Source organism: Lactuca saligna, chromosome 5 (genome assembly GCF_052625555.1).
Source record: "Lactuca saligna cultivar CGN05327 chromosome 5, ASM5262555v1, whole genome shotgun sequence".
In the NCBI taxonomy this organism is placed as follows: Eukaryota; Viridiplantae; Streptophyta; class Magnoliopsida; order Asterales; family Asteraceae; genus Lactuca; species Lactuca saligna.
This window is the reverse complement of record NC_136421.1, coordinates 13,017,557-13,040,403: the sequence shown is the minus strand read 5'-3', so window position 1 is coordinate 13,040,403 and position 22,847 is coordinate 13,017,557. Positions and strand designations below refer to the sequence as shown.

At 41.0% G+C, this 22,847-nt stretch overlaps 1 protein-coding gene across 1 annotated transcript; it reads right to left on the bottom strand.

Annotated features, from left to right (window-relative positions):
- Positions 1-22,147: 22,147 nt before the first annotated feature.
- LOC145045059 (putative mitochondrial protein AtMg00820) lies at positions 22,148-22,480 on the bottom strand. The gene has a single exon (XM_078993406.1). It carries the CDS (start codon positions 22,478-22,480, stop codon positions 22,148-22,150), a length of 333 nt encoding a protein of 110 aa, XP_078849532.1.
- Positions 22,481-22,847: the final 367 nt, after the last annotated feature.

Sequence of the window (22,847 nt, the reverse complement as noted above, 5' to 3'; positions counted from 1 at the left end):
TCACTTCAGCAGGTTCATAGATAGCAGCAGACTGATTGAGGAGGCTTCAATGCAATCCGTCACATATTCTACAATTTCAGCTTCACCTTGCTTCTGGGGTTGAAGGATTGAATGTTGAAAGAATAATCTTCATTTCTTGGTCCTTTGAATGTGAATTCTTCGATGCTCACAGATGAAGCATTGGCTTAGAAATCTTCAACACAAACTCCATGAGTCTTATCTATACCTGAAGTCACTTTTCAAGACAAAACAAAACTAAAAGAAAACTTAGCATAGAAACAAAAATATTTTTGGATTTTTTTTATTTTCTTGAACAAGAAATAAAACATAAATAACACTATTTTTGAATTTTTTTTTAATTTTCTGATTTTTGTCTGGTTTTTAAAATTTTTAAATCTCCCATAATATTTAAATTAGAAGAAACTATGAACAAATTTAACAGAAATAAAATGATATCTAACTTTAAGAATGATTTGGGATCAAAGTTTTTTTTTAGACAATCTTCATCCACTTGTCGGTACCTTTCATATTCACATCTTTGTCTGGTCGATCGTCGGTATTATGGTCCACTTAAACACGAAAAATTATGACAGATTTAGGACATACTATTTGTTACAAGATAGGGTGAACTTGAAATCCTAAAATTTACATCTGATCCAAATTCTTTAAATATTATATCTTAAGGACCATTCATCTGACGATGACCAAGGATATTGTATTCCACCTAAATTGAGCAGCAAGATCTATAGCCAATCTGTATGAGTTCAATGTTAAGTGTACTGGAACGTGTTTCCCGCTTCCTAATATGCCCCAGCCATCAAGAACTTCCAGAGTACTCCTTACATCGGGTGAGCAGACAACCATTCAGACAGAGGATAGATTCAGAATTCTATTACTTATTATTTCAGAGGGGTTGAGAAGAAGAAGGTTGCATATGCTGTGTACCAGGTCGGATTAGAAGTCACGTAAAGGAGATAGCATATGGCTAATAGAGAAGAGGAGTTTCATATATATAACTTGCAGAGAAATAGAATTGCATATGTTGTGTACCCGGTCGGATTTGAGGTCACGCAAAGGAGACAACATATGACTAACAGATAGAAAGAAAGAAAATAATTTTCTACAGACCTAATTTATCAGAATTTACTAGTCGCCCATCCAACCAGAATTAAGGAAAGAATCTGCACATCGAGGAAAAGTTAAGTCACGGTTCCAAGTACGAGTTCAATTAATGTGACGGGTAGATTCCCATATATATCTCCCTGCTCAATTTATCCGAGCGTCGTATTGTCAGGCTCAACGGATCTAACTAGGTCAAGATTTGTCAAGTCTATAAATTTCCTAAATTCAACTTTACCTAGTCAAGTCCATTTAGAATCTTTCATGCCTACCGACGCATGAAGTCAGAGCAAAGACCCTTCAACTTTGGGTATGTTACGCAGACTTAGGTTGCCTGTTATCACTTGATAATATCACTTCCCAAAAATCTCCCTCAAGCACATTTCATAAGCAACATATATTTTTTTTTTTATTTTCTAATGTTTTTGGATTTTTTAAATTAAAATTTTCTAATTTTTTTTGTTTTTATTTTTCTCCCCCTAAATTTGTGTATATGAGAGAAACGAAAGTAAATGCGCAAATTTAAACTATCCTAAAACAAAAATTAGTCTTTAAAGCGAATCAGCTTAAGAAAAACTCAGAAGTATAGAGAAGAAAACGCAAACCGTAAGTCACCGATTGAATTTGCATCCAGATGGTCTGAGAACAGCACACGTAATCTCAGAATAGATCCAAAAATTCTTCATGTCATTAAGCACTAACCCCGTAAGTGATCACTTCCTTTCTTCTCTTCCCGCAAAGAACACATATTCTCAAACAAATGTCTGAATGTTGTACAATTAAGAGATGTCCCCAATCATATGCCAGGAACAGCCACTACCAACAAACCGAAGTCTGATGATATGCCTCCAAAGCTGTTCCAGCACAGAGCGGGATCAGTTGATCTTTGGAACCCAATCCATTTTGAAACTGGGTCGACCTCTGTCATCCTTGCACAGTACTCTCTCCCATGACATGTCCTGCTTATCACAAATAGAAGATGTAGAAATATTAGAGTCATTAGTTGATTTAGGAGAGTGAACCTTTGGTACCCATTTGTAGTTGGGTTTAACCCATTTCTTTTTCGATTCGATGGGTGCCTTGGTACTTGCTTTGGAACTTGATGTCGACCGTTGAGATGACTTTGATTTTGGCTTCACGGAAGCATCTCTTGGATTGGAGTTCTTGGCCGACATTCCCTTCTTGCCCTTGGGATTTTGATTCTTATCCTTTGAGGTTTGATTCTTGGCCTTGGGAGTTGAATTCTTGGTCTTCATGGCATTCCAGTCGGCATTGTCTGAACGTGACCTTGAGGGGTTTCTTTTGAAGTGTCTCCTTCTTGGCGCGTTCTGCCAGCCTTGTGCATAGTAAGGAACATATGCACGATTTGGACAATTTCGGGCAATGTGACAAGGTGTTCCACAGTGAAAACAAGTCTTTTTCTTCACATGGAAATTGTTTCTTCCTACCCCTGGTGGCGTATCCTTGCCTTGTCTCTTGTTGTTCCCATATGCATAGTTGCAACATGCACTCTGTTTAGCTTGAAATGGTGGCCTGTATTTACCAATGACAGTTTGATTAGAAGCAACAAATTCAGAGTTCAAGGGGTTGTTTGTTTGTTCATAAGAACTCTCCTTGTTCTCATCCTCTGTTACTTTGCCTGCACAAGAAGTAGCAACATTAGTATCTTCAATATTAATAACTCCTCCTGACACAAATCCAGCTCGTTTGCCATATTGAAGATGTGGCTCCCTGTTAGTTTCATCCTGTGTCATAGGGATGGATGTGTAGTTATGATTATAAGGAAGAGGTACACTATCATACCCTAGACCCTTGTTTTGATTTTCTTTGAATTTTAATTGGGTTTCATATAAGGACTCGACTGTCTGACTTGATGCAATATAATTTTTGAAACTGACATTCATTTTTCCACACTTAATTTTTAAGCATCAAGTTCTTCAGTTACAGCAGCAAGTTGTCTCTTAATATAATCATAATTTTCACACTTGTTGCTATACTCTTCCTGAAGCTTCCTAAAGTCCTTGGTTTTTGCTTCCAATTCAGCCTTCAGGGGTTTCTGTCCTTTCCTGAGTTGATATCCTTCATATCTTAGGTCCTCAAACTTCTCTTTTAAATAAATCAATTTGTTCCCGAAGAAATTTAATCGTGGCTTCACAAGTTGGAGTACATGTAACTTCAGTGACCGGAATGTTTTCAGAACTCATTGTTTCTCTACACTTCAAAGTATCAAGTTCTTGAATTACATCAACAAGACTAAGATGATTGACATCTTTTGTCTTTTTGATGATAGCCACGTTCATATCCCACGATTTCGGAAGTGAATTCAGTAGCCTTTTGTGTATCTCAGATTTGGACAAGAAGATCCCAACTATATTCATCTCAGTAGTGAGTGTGGTAAATCGCTGCAACTGAGCTTCGAGGGTTTCTCTAGGGATATAATCGAAAATGTTAAAATTTTGTCTTAACATATCCTGACGACTCTCTTTCATGTTTTCAACTCCCTCGTGGACCTTAAAATCAATTAAAAGCACAACTAGAAGCTAAAATAAAAATTAAATGTCAAATTTAAAATGTTTTTTTTTTCAAAAGTCAACCTTAAAAGTCAAATCGAAAAGTTAAATTTGAAATTTTAAAAGTTAAACAAAAAAGTCAAAGTTTAAATCAAAGGTCAAACCTGAAAGTCAAAATCAAAATATTAAAAAAAAAATCAAAAATAAAAGTTAAAAATATTTTTTTTATATTATATTGTATATATTTTTTCTATATATATATTTTTATTATTGAAAATGAGGTTTTACAAATAAAAGAAATTGGTTTTGGGGGTTTAAAGTGTCAAAATTCGAAATTTGGTGCGAAAAGGAGTCTTTATGAATTAAATTCGGAAGGAAAATAACAAATAATCACGTAGCCGAGTTGGATAAGGCGCGAGGCTTACTTTGCTGGAGACCCGGGTTCGATCCCCGGAACCTCGAAAAATTCTGTGCCCCTCTTTCTTTTTTTAATAGACGCTACGAATACACCTGCTGCTTGCGAGGACGTAGTGCGACGCGCGATGCGAGGATCCAGTGCGAACCGGAAATTGCAAGGCTCGTAAACCTAAGACCGCAAGCTCGGATCGAAAGTGAACTCCTCGGACCGAAAACACTTCGGAAACCCTAGCTGCCGCCGCCACCCCCTCGCTGGTTACGACTAAAAACACCATTTTTTGCCCTTTTTTGCTCCAAAACTCAATCAAAAACCCGTTTTTACGAAAAACGCGAAGAACAAACCCCCCTTATTTTTGGGAGATCTATCCAAAAATGCAAAAATATTTCAAAAATAAGATCAAATAATGCCAAAAATCTAACAAAATTGACTGATACAACTTGGCTCTGATACCAATTGTAAGTCCCTAATTTGCATGTGTATCAATCAGATCCGTTTGATGGTGCGGAATCCCAATCAAACGGATGATGTCAGATCAAATAGAAGAGAAGGAGAAGAATAATAATATGAATCTTGAATGATATGAATAGAATTATGATTCGGATACAAGATTCACACACACAAAATGCTCTCTACTTTCTCTCTTTTCTGTTCATCAATCTTTCCTCACACCCCTCACCCCTATATATATACATGAGAATATGGGCCGGTGGACATGGGCCGTAAACAGGATTTATGGCCGTAAACACCCATTGGACTGTAAACACATAAGATATTACATAAAAATACAATTTCCTAGAAAAGCAAAGTATAAACCATATTTTTGACCCAACACACACATAACACACATTTCATAGAGTATAAATCAGATCTATGAGATAGAAGAAAGTGAATATACATTCACACGTATAATAAAAAAATATACACATAACACGTATATCGTATAAAATACTTGATAGTTATGCGTTAGAAGAAAGTAACTACATACTCACTTGATCAGAAGATGATGGGACAGCACTACGACTTACAGAAGTAGTATTCTTCAGTAGATCTGAAAGATCTTCACAAAAACCGGGCTCCTCGCAGGCAGAGCTTCGGCTCGGGAATTGCACTTCTCGGGATCTTCGGGGCTTCGGGACTTGCTTCGGGACTCGGGAATGATATCGGGGCTTCGGGGGTACTTTTTTGCACGTAAATCAATGCAATACAGGCGAGAGATGAGAGAATGAGAAACCAAACTTAGTTGGCTCTTCAAATCTATTTATAGGGAAAAACTGGCCCTTGCCACATCGTGCCACCCTTTTCCACGTCGTGGGCTTGGTCGTCACTGCATGCATCATCGCAAGTTGCATCTGGGGGACTCCCAGAGGCGTCAGAAGACTGGCCACGTCGTGGCACTGCTTGCTACGTCGTGGTATCTAACAGTTTTGGGGTTTAGCGCCCTGAACTTCAGAAATTCGTAACTTTCACATACGAACTCCGTTTTTGACGTTCTTTATATCGTGCGAAGGTGAGATTATGCTCTACACTCTCATTTAGAGTCCACTGGCTAATTTTTACTTGATTTTTAATATATTATAAGTATATTACTTATATATTATTTTTAGTAGACATGGACATGAAAACATTGTTCGAAATTCATAACTCCTTCGTCTGAACTCCATTTTCGTCTATCTTTTTATCGTTGGACTACTATCAATGAGATCTTCATTTCTCATTTATAAATTTTTGGCTAAATATCACTCGATATCTATTTTGAGTATTCAGGCTGCGTACCGCTAAGTCGAAACTTCGAAAAATGATAACTTCCTCATACGAAGTCAGATTTGGGCGTTCTTTTCAAGCACGCTCTCGGTTTAACGAAATCTATGACTTTCGTTTAGATCACTAAGTCTAAATATCGCTCTAACATAAATTTCACTTTTTACATCATTCAGCATTGCCGGTTCTGTCGTGAAACTTCGACAGGTAATAACTTCTTCGTTATAACTCGGATTTCGACATTCTTTATATATTCGGAAACCTCGTTTCAACTACTACAACATTATCCTTAGATATCGGCTTTATCTAACATTTCATTTTGACGCTTATTTTTATTCTTAATTAAACTAAGACACACAATTAAGCACATAACACATAATGCTCAAATAATACACTTCTATTATTTCAAAACGGGTTACAAAGGTTAACCTAGACTATTATATCAACATTAATGACAAGCCCAGAAACACAGGCGTTACACCTGGGACCCAGCTTGCCCTGCTTTCTGAATCGAATGACGCCCTTCCAAGGTGACACTTTCAGGAGCACCATATCCCCGACCTAGAACTCCAGGTCTGATCGACGCTTGTCAGCGTAACTTTTCTGCCTACTTTAAACAGTCTGAAGCCTGCTTTGAACCTTCTGGATCCTCTCTGTAGTCTTGAGTACCACTTCGGTAATCCCCATGACCCTCTGACCGACCTCACCCCAGCATATTGGGGTCTTGCACTTCCTCCCACACAATATCTAGAAAGGAGGGTGGTCGATACTCGCATGATAGTTGTTATTATAGGAGAACTCCGCCAAGGGAAGGAAAGTATCCCAACTACCTCCAAAGTCTAAGACACATGCCCGCAACATATTCTCTATGGTCTGGGTGGTCTACTCGCTTTGACCATCCATCTGAGGGTGAATGGTGGTGCTAAAGTGCAGACGAGTACCCAACTCGTCATGAAACTTCTTCCAGAACCTAGAAGTGAACCGTTCATCCCTGTCGGAAATCACTAAAACTAGCACCCCGTGTCGTGCCACTACCTCTCTGATATATAGATATCGGACAACTTTTCGGCCGAAATGCTCTCCTGAATCAGAAAAAATGGGCGCTCTTGGTCAATCGATCAACAATGACCCAAATCGAATCTACTCCAAGCGCGGTCATGGGAAGCTTCGTGATAAAATCCATTGTAATATCCGACCACATCCACAACGGAATATCCAATGGTTGGACCTTGTTGTGAGGTCTTTGGTGCTCAACCCTAACCTTCCTGCAGGCCAGGCACCTCTCCTCAAACCAAGCTACGTCCCTCTTCATACAGGGCCACCAATAATCAAGACGAAGATCCATGTACATCTTCATCGCCCCAGGGTGGAGAGAGAACCTGGATTTGTGCACCTCCTCCATTAATACCTGGCGCACACCTCCATGATATGGGACCCACACCCTACAGTGAAGAGTCAACAATCTACGACTATCATAATCAAAGAAGGAAACATGTCCCACAATAAGCTCACTCTTACGGTGTTCCTCCTTCAAGGCCTCATGTTAGACCTCCAAAATCACACCAACAGCAGAGTCATGACCGTTATCCTCATACAGACATCCCTGATCAGTGATGCCTTGCGGCTAAGCGCATCGGTCACAACATTGGCCTTCCTCGGATGGTAGAGGATCTCACAATCATAATTCTTTACCACATCAACCCACCGACGATGCCTCATGTTCAGATTTGGCTGGTCCATGAGATACCTCAGCCTCTTATGGCCCGTGTAAATGGTACAACGAACCCCGTAGAGGTAATGGCGCCAAATCGTGAAGGCGAAAATAACAACCCCCAGCTCCTAGTCGTGTGTCAGATAGTTCGCCTTGTGAGGCTTCAGCTGCCCTGAAGCGTAAGAGATAACATGCCCTCTTTGTATCAATACCGCGCCCAAACCTGAGATGGACGCATTGCAATATACTACAAAATCCTCTATGCCCTCTTTGTATCAATACCGCGCCCAAACCAAGATATCGTTAATGAAGACAATCAGAGATCTATCCAACATTGGCTTACACACGTGGTTCATGAGATCCATGAATGCGGTAGGAGCATTGGTTAGCCTAAAAGGCATCACCACGAAATCATAGTGATCATATCACGTTCAAAAAGGAATTTTTTTCATATCCTCCTCTCTGACTCTCACCTGATGAAAGCCGAACGCAAATCAATCTTGGAGAACCAAGATTCTCCCTAAATCTGGTCAAAGAGATCATCAATCCTCAGGAGTGGGTAACGGTTCTTCACCATTACCTTAATCAGCTCCTGGTAATCTATAAACATCCGATGCGACCTGTCCCTCTTTTTCAGGAACAAAATTGGGGCTCCCTAGGGCAAACTGCTCCTGTAGTTGTGTAGACAATTCCTGCATCTTGGGAGGAGCCAACCGATAAGGTGCCTTGGCTATCAGAGCCGCACCGGGGACTAGGTCGATCCTGAATTCTAGCTGCCTCTCCAGAGGTATTCCCAGCAACTCCTCTGGAAACACATCCTCGAACCCTCGTACAACTGGCACATTAGTCACTGTCGCCTTACCCGCCTCCCGGGTATCCAAGACATAGGCGACGTACCCTGCGCACCCCTACTGGAGATAGCGCCTAGCTCTCGCTGCTGAACATAAAGTTGGTCCCTGCTGTGGCCTCTTACCCTGAATTACTAGCTCTCCCCCACTTAGGGTCCTGATACACACCAACTACTACGCGCAATCGATCACCGCCACATTAGGGCTCAACCAATCCATCCCTATGATAATATTGTTCCCCCGAAATGGTATGGGAACCAAATCTACCAAGTAGCGCTCTTCGTACAACCTCATAACACAATCTTTGAAAACCTCTGACGCCTACACTCATCGGTCGTCCACAATCTCAACCTCTACGGGGGCACTCTAACATGGCCGAAGACTCAGGGAACCTCTTGCTAAGCGCAAGAGAAACAAATGATCGGGTGGCACCCGAATCAAACAACACCTGCACCGTAATACCGTTCACATGGAAAAATCCTAAACAAAACATATAACATAGCACATCAATAACATGATCAACATATAACAAAAGTTAGAGAGAAGAAACCATAGCCGTCCCCACATCAGGTACGGTGCATGCCTCCTTGTATGTCAAGTGGAAAGCTTGGCTCCTCACCACTGGAGCCTCTGGCTTGACCTACCGGCCATACGTAACCCGTGTAGTCGCTGGAGTTGACGCCACAACTGGCGCCGCTGCTGCTGTCAACCTGGGGCAGTTGGCCTTTTTATGGCCGCTCTGATTGCATTGAAAGAAAATCATGTATGAAATCTGAACGGTAGGTGCAGGGGAAGTACAATCCCTTCCAAAATGCCTAGTCTTGCAGCACTTATAACATCCTGACTCCAACCCAATGCGATAAACACCCTCATGTGACTTACCGCATTTCCCACAGCGGTCCCGACCCTGCTGGCCCTTCGACCTAGCGTTAAAACCCTTGGGTTTCTTCCCAGGAACCCCAACACCCTGTCCTGTCTCTGTTTTCCTCTTCCTAAGGTGCTCTAAATCAATCTCCCTCTCCCTTGCCCTAGCTCTCATGGAATCCAGAGTCAGGCAAGCAGAATAGCTGACATGCTCCCGAATGTCTGCCCTCAACATATCATGATATCGGGTCTTCCGCATCTCCTCATCCCCAGTGTACTGTGTTACCAAAAAGGCCCTCTCTCTTAACTTGGCGGTGATTTCCGCCACAGTCTTGGTAGTTTGCCTAATATCAAGAAACTCCCTGGCCAGCTACTGTAGCTCGACAGCCGACGCAAACTCAGAACTGAACCTGGTCACAAAATCCAAGCAAGTTATAGCCTCAATGGTTGGGGCCCCCAGTGAATCACCCACTAACTCCCAGCAATCCCTGGCTCGATCCCTCAAACAACCCACCACAAAGAAGACTTTCGACCCCTCCAGGCAGAAGCTCGTCAACTGGGAAGACTCGATGTTTGCAATCCATCTCCTGGCCATAATGGGGCCCTTCACCCCATGAAAGTCTGGCGCACCACTCCCTTGGAAGCCCTTGAAGGACAGTATGTTTGCACCTAACTGGGTGGATGCCAAGTTACTCCTGAATGCTCGTAGGTGATCCTCCATCAGCTCAACTGTAACATCCAAAAATTCAAGGCCAAAATTTTCATTTTTAAATAGATTATAACATAAAAACGATTGGTATAAAAACATTCATAATGATATCTCATGTCACAATCAACATGTCAATAATCCGAAACATGTCAACATAAAACCCATTTTGTCAAAAGTAAAATAATTCAGAGTATACTACTAGGAAACTCCGTGCGGAAAACATGTGTGTGTGTGTGAGATGTGATGATAAACCACCGACTCCTTCCCCTTAGACGAAGAGGTACCTAAAACCAAAAATGAAACTGTAAGCACGAAGCTTAGTGAGTTCCCCCACCATACCCATAGCACATAGTCATCGATATCTTTCAACCGGTAACCGGGAGCTACCCTCCCCTTCAGTATCTTTCAAACGGTAACTGGGAGCTACTCTCCCCTTCGGTATCTTTCAATCGGTATCCAGGAACTATCCTCCCCTTCCGTATGTTTCAACCAATAACCGGAAGCTACTCTCCCCTTCGGTATCTGTCAACCGGTATCTGGGAACTAACCTCCCCTTCGGTATTTTTCAACCGGTATCTGGGGACTAATTCACCCCTACCCCTATCACATATTACATGTAATAACGTATTGGTTTCATGATAACATACATAGGCATACTGAGTCACATAATGGCATATCATAAGCATACAACTATACATGCGTGGGTTTGTCCACCCCTTCGGTATCTTTCAACCGGTAATCGTCTTCGGTATCTTTCAACCGGTAACCAGGGGCTTGCGCACCCTACTACTACTAACACATACTCATCACAGATATAGAAACCATACAATTATCAAAAAGATAACCATCTCACCCATAATCTCCTACTGGTGGGCCAACATTGGTGCCGTAGACCCACCCCTACTGGAAGGTAACTCACCTCGTAAGGTTCACTGTTGAAAAGCAGATCGACAGATGTCTGATTGCTACCCCGATGATCCTCCTGCTATAATTCCCATAAAACACTTAGTCAGTCACTGATAACGGTTCTTAGGGTAAAATGACTATTTTACCCCTAACCAAGTCCAAGTCAAAGTCAGCTTCTAGTTGACCTGACTCGCCGAGTTCGGCCTTCAACTCGTCAAGTCCCTACGCTTCATATGCCCTTCTTCACACTTCTACTTGTCGATTTTAGCAATGACTCGATGAGTTCTCCTTCTAAAACAACCTCGAATGAACCTTTATCCGACTCGTCGATTTGTATGAGCAACTCATCGAGTTCATCCTCGTCCTTCAAACGGTCGTGTCCTTTACCCGTCGAGTTGTATGAACAACTCGTCGAGTTCATCTTTCAAAAGTTGGGAGTTTTCCTTGGACTCACCGAGTCTGCTCATGTACTCATTAAGTCCTATGAACTCCGGGTCTATGGCTAAGTCCAATACGTTGGGTCACTCCATTGGACACTCTAAAACCCTTCTTACACTCAACTGGGTTCCGTTGAACCCTAACAGAAAAGGGGAGTCAAACCTCGGACTCGCCGAGTCCCAAGAACAACTCACCGACTCGAGGTTGTTCAAGTCTGATTTCTTGATTTATGATGTACAACACTTTTCCAAAAGATAGATCTAGGCTCCTAAGATCGATCTAGCACGTAAAGTTACAAACTTTATGTGCATGGATGGGAGAATAAGCTCGAAAGGCTCTAAAAGAAACTCTTAAAATTCATGAGGCTTCCTAAGGCCCCAAAGTCAGTCACTTCATGTCTTGTAGTCCCCTAAGGACCTTGGATCTGGAGTCTTAGCCTCAACCATGCTTGCACTCATAGTTGGTCACCAAAAATGGCTCCTTAAAGCCCTTATTCATTCCAAAAGGGATCTAAAACATGAATGAGCAAGGTAGAAACCTTATACCTCCAAAGAGCTGTAGATGCAACACAAACTAGGGATCTTCTGATTTCCTCTTGGCTCTTCAAGCTTTTCCTTCCTTTTTGTGATCACAAACCACCAAAATCCATCAAAGAGGCCTTGGATCTTCACCAAAGACAATTAGGGTTTAATGTGAGGTGTTCTAAGAGCATAGGGATGACAGAGGCTAAATAAGATGTTTAAATAGGGTGAAAACCATTGGATTAGGGTTTTGTCTAGACAGGGTCTACTTGTTGAGTCTTGCTGCCGACTCGACGAGTCTGCCAGTTAGACCCCGGGTCCAAGTCGCTTCTACTCGACGAGTTGGGCCTTCAACTCGCCGAGTCCATTCCAAAATGTGAAGAATACTTTAATGAGATATATACCAGAAACCAGGTGCTACATCAACAATCTCCTCTTTGATTGACCTAAAAATAACTGGGGTTGCCTCAAGGATACCTCTTGTGATCTCATACGCAATGAACTCGCATAGCCCGTCATCAACCTGCTCGGGTCCCGCCCCAAGCCTGAACCAAAACCGGACCCAAACCCTGAACCTCCCGCTCCATGACACGTAACCACCAGTGTGAAATAAAACATATAAATGTCAGGGTCTTACATACTCTTGAGAGGTCTCGCTCGCTCTCCAGGTCCTTGGTTCCATATCAGGCTTCCTTGATTCGAGTACGGATCCTCTGCTTCCAGTAGTATGGGCCCATACTACCTTCCACATCTATCCATACTTTCCTCAAGGACTGCCTTGACTTCACCAAATCCCTTTCTACTAATACAACTACCCAACTAACCTCATCATAGGCTTACCCTAGGGCACTCTCTGAACTACTCTCCGCCATCAACTGCATAAGAAGTTCCTACCATCATTCACTAACGAGTTTGTGGATACTATTACATATCCTTTTGCTAGTTAGTTAAGGCTAGCTAGGACCCCCATAAGCACAAAGCAAGCAACATTCATGCATTGAGTAACCAAGTCAAGCATTACCTAATTAGGCTTCCATACTGCTGACTAACAGCCTAACATACAGCTCAATAAGCTCATACAATAGGCATATAAGGTATCATTCCTATATCCTTAGCCCTAATCTAGCATGTGGTTCTTTGAATCAGATAATAGGCATACAAGGCATCTTCCTAGATCCTTAGCCCTAATATAGCATGCAATTCTCATAATCAGATCATATAACATAACGTGACAAATGTGGGTATCTTGGGGAAAACTTACATGAGCTTGGTTGGTCGCATGCAACACACACCTCGTTCTTTCTCAAAATTCGTTAACTTAGATTTTAGAAAGACATTTTTTTGTAAAAATCCTTCAAGCCCTCGGTATGAGTCCAGACACCCCCCCGAGCGTGTGTCCGAATCCCTCAAACCAAGGCTCTGATACCAACTTGTAACATCCTAATTTTCAAGGCTAAAAATCTTGGTTTTAATTGAGTAACTTATAAAATAGTTTACCAAAACATTGCCAAAATCACACAAATTTATAAAACCGTAACGACAAATCTCAAAACCATATCATCCATAGTAATAAAAATCAGAGTACAATCCCAGAAAACTCAATGCGGAAATCATGTGTGTGATGCACTGCTAAACCGCCAGCTCCTTCCCCTTAGATGAAGAGGTACCTGAAACCAAAACCAAAAACCGTACGCACAAAACTTAGCGAGTTCCCCCATCATACCCATACCAAATAATGCATAAACCTCGGTATCTTTCAACCGGTAACTGTCAGGCATAGCTGGGAGCTGAACTCCCCCTCGGTATCTTTTAACCGGTACTCGGAAACTAACCTCCCCTTCGGTATCTTTCAATCGGTAACTGGGAGCTAACCTCCCCTTTGGTATCTTTCAACTAGTATCCGGGGACTATTTCACACCTACCACTATTACACATCTCATATCATCCCAACACAATAAGCATATCAAATAACGGAAACCAGATAATTATCATAAAGACAATCATCTCAAACATAATCACTTACTGGTGGGCTGGCATTTGTACCTTAGACACATCCCTACTGGAAGGTAACTCACCTTGAAGTCGTGTAATGTCTGCACTGATATTGGTGTGGGAATTGACTCTCCCCGCCTCCTCAATCCCTACATGACAACTCTTCTAAGTTATCAATTTGAATACGCAACCCTAACCGGTGGTTAACTCAATTCACCCAAAATCAACTTTGGTCAAAGTCAACATTCAGTTAACCTGACTCGCCGAGTTGATCTACCAACTCTTTGAGTCCATACTCCTCTAATCCATACCAACCTCCGACCCTACTCTTTGAGTCTAGCAAGAACTCGACGGGTTCTCCTTCAATCATACCATCGAGACCATCTTCATCCGACTCACTAAGTTCATCCTTGAACTCATCGAGTTCATCTCTCTCATAAAAGTGTCCAATCTATGACTCGCCGAGTTCTATGAACAACTCGTCGAGTCCATCTTAAAAGGTTGGGAGATTGCCTTGGACTCGTCGAGTCCCAAGAACAACTTGTCAACTCCCATGATTCCCAGGTCTATTATGAGCCTAAACAACTGAAGGACCTTCCATCTTATCATCTAGTCCATCTACGGAGAGGATTTAGTGGTCATTACACCCTGACTCGCTGAGTCCTAAGAACAACTCACCGAGTCCATCATTAACCATTACTATACAGTCGATTTAAATGGGTCTTAAAACATCAAAACCATAGATCTGGCCTCCAAATGCCCATTTTCATGTAAAGTTCCAAACATGGTGTATATGGGGTCTTTGGCTCAAGAAGCCATAAAATATGGTCTACAAGATGCATGGGGTGTTTATGGTAAAAAGGTGGGAACCTTTTTGCCATAAAGACCCCCAATAGCCCCAGATCTAAAGCACAAACTCACTTCTTATACCAAATCCCAAATACATCCTCACTAGGGCTTAGAAGGATGTAGAAAAGGTTCAAAATCAAGATCCAAGCAATGAATAGACAAGGTTTCAGCTTCATACCTCAAAATACGCTGGAAATGAGCTTAAAACTCTAGATTTTCTTGTTCCCCCTTGATCTCACAAGTTTCCTTCTCCTCTTCAAGCTTTAATCACAAAAAATAATACCACAAGGCTCAAGAATACACAAAAACACCTAGGGTTTCGAGTTAGGGTATGCTCTGGACAATGGGGGATGGGTTCGGGTGTTATACGGTGTTTACATAGGGTGAAAACCCTGAATTTAGTGTTTCACTCAAACAGCATCTACTCGTCGAGTCAGTCTCCTGACTCGTCGAGTAGATTACTTAAACTCCCCGCAGATCATGACCCTACTCGACGAGTTGGGCCTCCAACTCGTTGAGTCCCAGAGGAAAACCTAACAAATATTAGAATTGAATGCATACCAGGGATCGGGTGTTACAATCAAGCTTTGTGGATCTATAACTTTCATCTCTTTAGCAATCTCCAGTAGGTATAAAGTTCAAAACATGATGAATACTTCATTAGATCTTTTTAGTTCTTGAGTATTTGTGCATTTTGGTCCCCTAATCTTAGTATATATGATTTTAGATTATCTACACCAAACGAGCTTTCCTTTCATATGTTTTCGAGTGTTTGTGGTCAAAAAAATGTGATCTTGGTCCCTTTCTCCCATCCATCCAAGAGTTATGAAGCTTGGGTTTTGGGTAAAAGATCGGGTTTAGATTTTGAGCACTTCTAGTCATGGAAAGTTATAAATCTGGAAACTTTATGATTTAGGAGGCTATTTGGTACTAGATATGAGTTTTAGATGCGAGGTCTTAATAAAACAAGAACTTATGAGGAGAATGAGGGTTGGTTGAGTACGTAGGGTGTACCCAGTGGTACGCAGCACGTACTAGGTTAAGGCCATGTAACTAGGAGAGGACTTCACTACGTCACGCATAGTGCTTGAGTACGTAGGACATACTTAGCCTATGTTAATCTTTGACTTTTGACTTTGAACTTTGACCATGTTGACTTAAGGGCATTTTGGGTAATTTTAATTGTAGTTTAAATTTAGGTCCCTATTTATTGTATATGTAACCAGTAGAGACAACATTTGGAACAGTGTCTGCTTCTGTTCATCTATTTTTTAGATTGTGAGGTAATGAGGTTGTGATGATAACGATCTGATTTCGAAGGGATAAGGTTTTAAAACTTAAACCTTGAGTTAATGCTTAAGATTAATGTCTGCTTCTGATTATGAGTTCCAGTCAAGTATGGCAAGACCAGTACAACCATTCTCTAAATTCAATATACCACTACAACTGACTCACCAACTTTTCTTTGACATTCTCGGGTGCATCATACTTTGAGGCTCGACTGATGAACTTATGAAGAACTTTGGTAGGAACCAGGTGTTTTTCAAGTACTAGGAAGAAGTCCTTGTTCGTTTTTGTTGAAGATGGACAAAACCTAGTACCAGTTCATCGATTGGTCCTTCTGCTAACAGTTCAGCTTCTAGCAATTTCAAATCAATTTTGCCTAAATATTTCTCGGTTCCAAATAAGTGGGCCACCTCACAGTAGCGTGGTAGACTCCCATACTAAGATCATCACTTTGAATGGTTTGGAAGTGAGAAGCAATGGTGAGAATTTTATTTGGGTTGATAGCAGGGATGTCAGCATCAGTAATGGTTTTTTGTGTTGATTTGCTCCGAAAAATGTGCTACTAGAACAGTACACAGTTGAGATCAAACTTGGTTAGGCTCTTTCTTCCAAATCTGAAAACTTTTGTGATTATTTCCCGAGACCACACTTCTTTTTGAGGGAGTAAGTTCTTGGAATAGAATGTATTTAATCTTTCACATTCAGTCTGGATGATCATTTACGGATCATCTTCCGGATGGAGAGGATCAAATTTGATTTAGTACTTGTTGTAGGGAGACAGAGGAAGATCAAGTTGTTCCGAATCGTCATTTGGAATATTATAGTACATGAATGGTACTATGTCCAAATCATGAATAATCCCTTCTCTGAACAAAGGAGAGAGCCCAAGCATTGGATTCAGATTGTCTTTAAGGGATTGAATCTGAATGCTTTCCTCAAGAGCTTGATTGATTTGCTGCTGAGACCAACCCTGTTTTTGCTTAGGTTGTGGTCCGAAGGGATGAGATGGATGGAGTTTGGTGATGGGCTTCTTTCCCTAGTCTTTTTGCTTGTTTAGAATAGAAAGGATGTGCTTCATGTTGCCATCAATGACATATTTTATAGGAGACGAAGGCAGGGGATCTTTCGGGATATCATCTGGAACCCGAGTAGGAGATCCTTCATCTTTCTGAGCAATCTTGGGAGAAGGAATCGGAGGCAGCATAAAGGGAGTGGACTGGAAGGCATCAACTGTTAGCTAGGTTTTAGCCTTAGCCATTTGAATACTTCTCTAAAGAACATCAGACAGGGTAGATGGCCAAGTGACTACTGACCAAATTCTTTGCTCTTCCTCTATTAGCACTTTCGTAGGATATTTCCTTGGAGCTTGAAGTCCTAACAATCCGTCCTTCATAAATATATATTGATTACTCAAATCATGATAATCATCATCACCTGGAAAACCTAAAAGAAGTTGAAGAGAGTTTTTAGAGCTTTCATCTCAGAGTCTAAACTCCGAGATAGGTTTCCAGGTCTAAGATCTTGAACTAGGTCCTTCTCCCCCTCTTGAAACGGTTAGCCTGGAAACCAGTGCAAATATGAATGAGTCCCTCAAGTCCAAAAAAAATTCAAAAACCTTTTGGAAACTTGTTTTGAGCTGGAGAGTGAGGGCATCATACGCTTCTACTGTGGGAGCCTGAGCTTTGGGATGGTCGAACAGTTGGGAGAGAATGGAGAGCATCTCGTCAAAATTTTGATTCGGAACATTCATGATGCTCATAGAGGTTTGATAAGGACTTGTTTGATGATCAAGTTCATTTATCATTCTTCCAAATCTCATTCTCCAATCGTTGGATTTTCTTTTAATGACAGATATGGGTTTGCTTGATGAGCTCATTTGATGCATTGAGCATGTCATCATGAACTTTGAGCATGGTGGTAATGGTTTCAAGGTAGCGATCAACACTTGCATCGTATTTCTTCTCTACTTTCGCTATCGTGTGCTTGATTCTTAAAGAAATGAGTTAATCTAGCTGAGCTTCTCATTCTGCAACTGTGGGTCTAGACATGTTGGCTTTGGATAAAGAGGAAAGGATTCCATCAAGCTTTGAGTCTAGTCTAGAAACCATATCGTCCATTTTTTCATTCAGTTCTGCCACTGAAGTCTAGATAGCACCAATCTTCTTCATATTATAGGAGACGTTGTCTGAGAGTTCTAGGATTCCAAATGGATCAATATAATTTCCAGCTGAAGATCCGGTGTGAGAAGCAAAAGTCTTAGAGGAGTTTCCGAGGTAGGATTGGGCTTGGTTGTTGCTATAGTGGTGTTGTCGAGATTCATTTCTGGAGATGAAGAAGAAAGTTTGAAGTCAAAATTTTGTCTAGAGGAGGATGGCTTGGATATAACAAAAAATGATGTGAGCCTCAGAAGACCAACAATGGAGTTGCTCAAGTCATCAAATAGAACTTCATCGGAATGTTCTTCGTTGGGATCTGGATGCATAGAGTCATGATGAGCAAGCTTTGGAGTTTCTCTGAACGTGAATTCTAGATCCGTGAATTCATCAGTAGTTGTAGTGAAAGACAGATTGCTTTAAATTGATCTATTCCACATGAAGATGAGTCTAGCTTTGACCTGAGATCTGGTAAGCTCTGGATGTCTGGAATGTGTCCTGTCAACATAATCTTCCCAAAGTAGATCATTAGCACCTGGTCATCTTGTGCCCATACCGGGTATCAGGCCAGTTAAGGCATCAGAGGTTGGAGGGAGTGCTCTAGCCTCGAAATGCTTGCGGTTTGGAATAGTGGTTTCAAACTATGTGTGTGTAGAAAAGAGTGGGATATCAAATGTGACACGTGGGTTTGTTCCAGGGGCAAGGAACTATGTTCAACACCAACATCACCTTGTTGGGAAGGTGAGGGTGGATTATATGCAGAATCCCTGTGGTTGTGTGCTTGTGTTTTTGCAACTCTGAGGGGTACCTCAGAAGAGTGGGTAGGTGGGGTAGACGGATGGCTAGACTCAACCTGGATGTCTATGGTTCCTTCCTGTGGAAAGGAGGAAAGGACTTTGGTTCTCCTTATGGCTTTGATTTTTGAAGGAGAAGATTTTATATTGGCTGATTTTTTCTTATTTCCACCGGATGGAATTGTCTGTGCCACTTCCGGAGTGGGCTCAATGGGGACCGACGTAGATTGTATTGGGTCAAACACAACCGAGGTCTCCATGTGATATTTCTAGTGCATGGATTCAGAAGGTAGGACGGCCAAAATATGTTCTGAAAGACGTCTAATGGGTCCTAAAGAAGATTGTTCTAGAATACGATAACGTCTAACAGTATTAAAAGAGACAAATACCTCTCTCGGAATTGTATCCACAGGAATTGGTTCAGACCTTTCTCTATAGAGTTTTTGGAGCGTTAGGGAACAAAATCTAGGGCTCGAAATTTCATTTGGCTTCCCTTTGATGGTGAATTTACGGAAGTCCTGCCATAGAACTTCAGGAAGATCAACGACGTTGGCCTTGCCGGAGAAGATGTTGTAAACCACGTAAAGCCAGTCCTTGATGAGGGTGTTCGTACCCCCGTGTTTGCCCAATAACCCTCGAATGACGAGATGCATCAAAATGGTCCAAAGGCCTGAAACAGTCGATTTTTTTGAAAATTTTGGCCTTGTACTCTTGATCATATCCAATGTGATTGAGAAACTGTTGGAATTCTTCAGGAGTACATTCCTGCACCATGTAGTTGGAAGGGTTTTCTTTTACTCCAATCACTTTGAGGAACGTGGACTTGTGAACAGGAACAAAACGATCACTAGAGATCTTTGTCTTAAGAACATCGTCTTCGATCTTGAGATGCTCAAAGGCCATGTGAAGAAGACAAAGTGGAATTGGGTGATTTGGAATCTTGGTGAGAGGAACTACGATTGGGTGATAACAAATGTACTCAATCATAACACAAATGGGTTCATCGAAATTCATTGGGTCGAGAGAGAAAAGTTGCATTGTGTCCCTGAGGAAGGGTTCAGTGGATTGTGAAGAAGATGATCCCTTATAGGATTTCTTTTTGGCAATGGTTTTGGGAAGTTTGGGAGCAGTTTGAGTGGTTTCAGGAGCAGTTTGAGGGTTTTTTAAGTAGATGAGGACGTTCTTGTTGCAGGTAGTTGATTGTTTGAAGGACACATTCAACTGAAAAAGAAGATATTTCTGGATTTTTATGAGCGTAAAGGGTAAAAAGGAGACAAGGGGGTTTTATATAGGTTATGTAAAAGGGTCGAGTTGAAAAGGTAATGATGGAATCCCAAAATGGAAACGGATCGCAATAAACATGTTCACGTTTTTCGGGTGATTTGACTGTGGTGACAAAAGGTTTCAGTGGATTTGAGTGCAAAATAGAAACCATAATTTGAGTGATTGGATGTTTGATTTATGGAGGCGTGCAATCGTGGTGTGGTTTTCGAGGGTGAAAAGACAAGAATCTTTAAAAAGTAACTGTTAAGAAACGTTTCACCGTGAAAACTTTTGGACTTCATTTCATTTTGAACCCATAGGGTTTCGGAGTGATTTAAAAAAATGATTTACAATCATGAGTTAAAAAAATCCAAAGCATGAGAGAGTTCCAAGATTGCTTTCGGAATGAAGCGTTTAGACCTAAAGATCCGGAGTGAATTTAGGAAAATTTCGGGGTCATGAGTCCGGAGTGAAGTTTAAAAACTTCCAGAGTGAATTTGAAAATAATCCGGAGTAAGACATGAAAATATTTCCGGATTGAAATTTTTTAAAAGATTTCTGGAGTGAAAGTTAATAAAGCATCCGGAGTGAAGCTTAGGAAGCTTATACCTTTCCGAGCTTGAATTCCAGGATGATGTTATGAACTGAGTCTCGAGATACATATGGTACCAATTTTACTATATTGCTCACGGACCTCATATGATGAGTTGTACAACTTAAAACTACAAGAGATGGTTAGACAAAAAGACACGTAAAATGATCTTATTTATTCTGAGAGGTGATAGTTCCGAGATGAAAGGAAATTTGACTTCGGAACCTTTTACTATCTGATGTTTCCATCAGAGAGTGAATACTTCTTGAAAGAACTAAGGATCAAGCATCATCATACCAATTTTGTTTAGAAAAGGATTAAATTTGGTCTCGTCTAATGCCTTATTAAAGACATCAGCAATTTTATCGTCAGATTGAACAAAAATAAGGTCAATGTCACCATTTAAAACATGATCTTTAATAAAACAATATCGTATATTGATGTGCTTCATCATGGAGTGCTGAATTGGGTTGTGCGATATTGTAATAACACTTTGAGAATCACAATAGATTGGGATTTTTTGAAACCGGTAACCATAGTCCAAGAGATGAGATTTCATCCAAAGAACTTGAGATGTATAGCTAGCAACGGTGTGTTTCGCTTCGGTTGTAGAAAGTGCAATGCAGTTCTGTTTCTTAGATGGCCTGCTGAACAATCTACCACCTAATAATTGACAGCTACCAGATGTGCTTCTTCTGTCTAATTGAAGACCGCCATAGTTCGAGTCCGAATATGCTTGAAGGAGGAAACTCTCACTTGCTGGATACCAGATTCCGAGATTCTTTGTAATTTTAAGATATCATAATATTTGCTTAACGGCTAATAGATGAGACATCTCTGGATTGACTTGAAATTTGTCACACAAGCATGTTGAGAACATGATGTCTAGATGACTTGCTATAAGGTAAAGTAGTGATCCAATCATTCCTCTGTACTTCTTTTCTTCAACTGCAACACCTGAATGATCTAAAAAGATTTTGTGTCCGAATCCCATAGGTACTTTGGCTGAGGCACATGTTTCCATTGAATATTTTTTGAGAAGTTCTGAGATCTACTCTTCTTGGTGAATAAAGATTCCTCTGTTGGTCTGTTTAACTTGGAGACCTAGGAAGAAACTTTGTTCATGATTCATACTCATTTGGAATCGACTAACCCTTAACTTAGCAATATCAGCAACCATTAATGAATTGGTGGATCAAAAAATGATGTCGTCAACATAAATTTGGACAAGCATGAGATGTTTCCATTTGACCTTTAGAATAGAGTTGGATCGAGAATGCCTCTTTGAAAACCTGAATGCTTGATAAAGTCGGTGAGCGTCTCATACTAGGCGTGAGGAGCTTACTTGAGGCCGTAAATAGCTTTTTGATGTTTGTAGCAGTAGTTCGGATATAAGTGATTGACAAAACAAGGGGCTACTGGAGATACACTTCAGTATCAAGTTCACCATTTAGAAAAGCTCTTTTGACATCCACTTGATAAACCTTAAAGCCTTTGTGAGCAAAATAAGCAAGGAAGATTTTGATGGCTTCAAGACAGGCAACATGAGCAAAGGTCTCATCATAGTCAAGCCCTTCGATCTGTGTGCATCCTTTAGCCACCAATCTTGATTTATTTCGAATAATGACTCCTGTATCATCTAATTTGTTCTGAAACACCCATCTCGTACCAAGAATGGGGTGATTTTGAGGAGGACGAACGAGAGTCCACACTTCATTTTGATCAAATTCTACTAGTTCTTCCTGCATGGCTATAATCTAATTGGCGTGTTCTAGTGCTTCTTTAATGGATTTGGGTTCAACCATTGATATAAATGCCAAAAAATGACATTCATTTTAAACACTTGTGGCAGAACGAGTTTGTAACCCAGCATTGGGATTTCCAATAACTTGGTTCGGAGAGTGATCCTTAGTCCAAACATGTAGTCTCGAAAGCTCTTCAAAAGCGGATGATCCTATATCTACAATGGGGTTATGTTGCTCCCCTAAATAGTTTGAACTTGTGGATGATGTTCCCCCTAAACTTCTAAACCAGATGGGTAGATGTCATCATCAGGTGGAAAATCGATGAAATTTGGATCATCATCGTTGTTGAGAGGATTAGAGTCGAATTCAA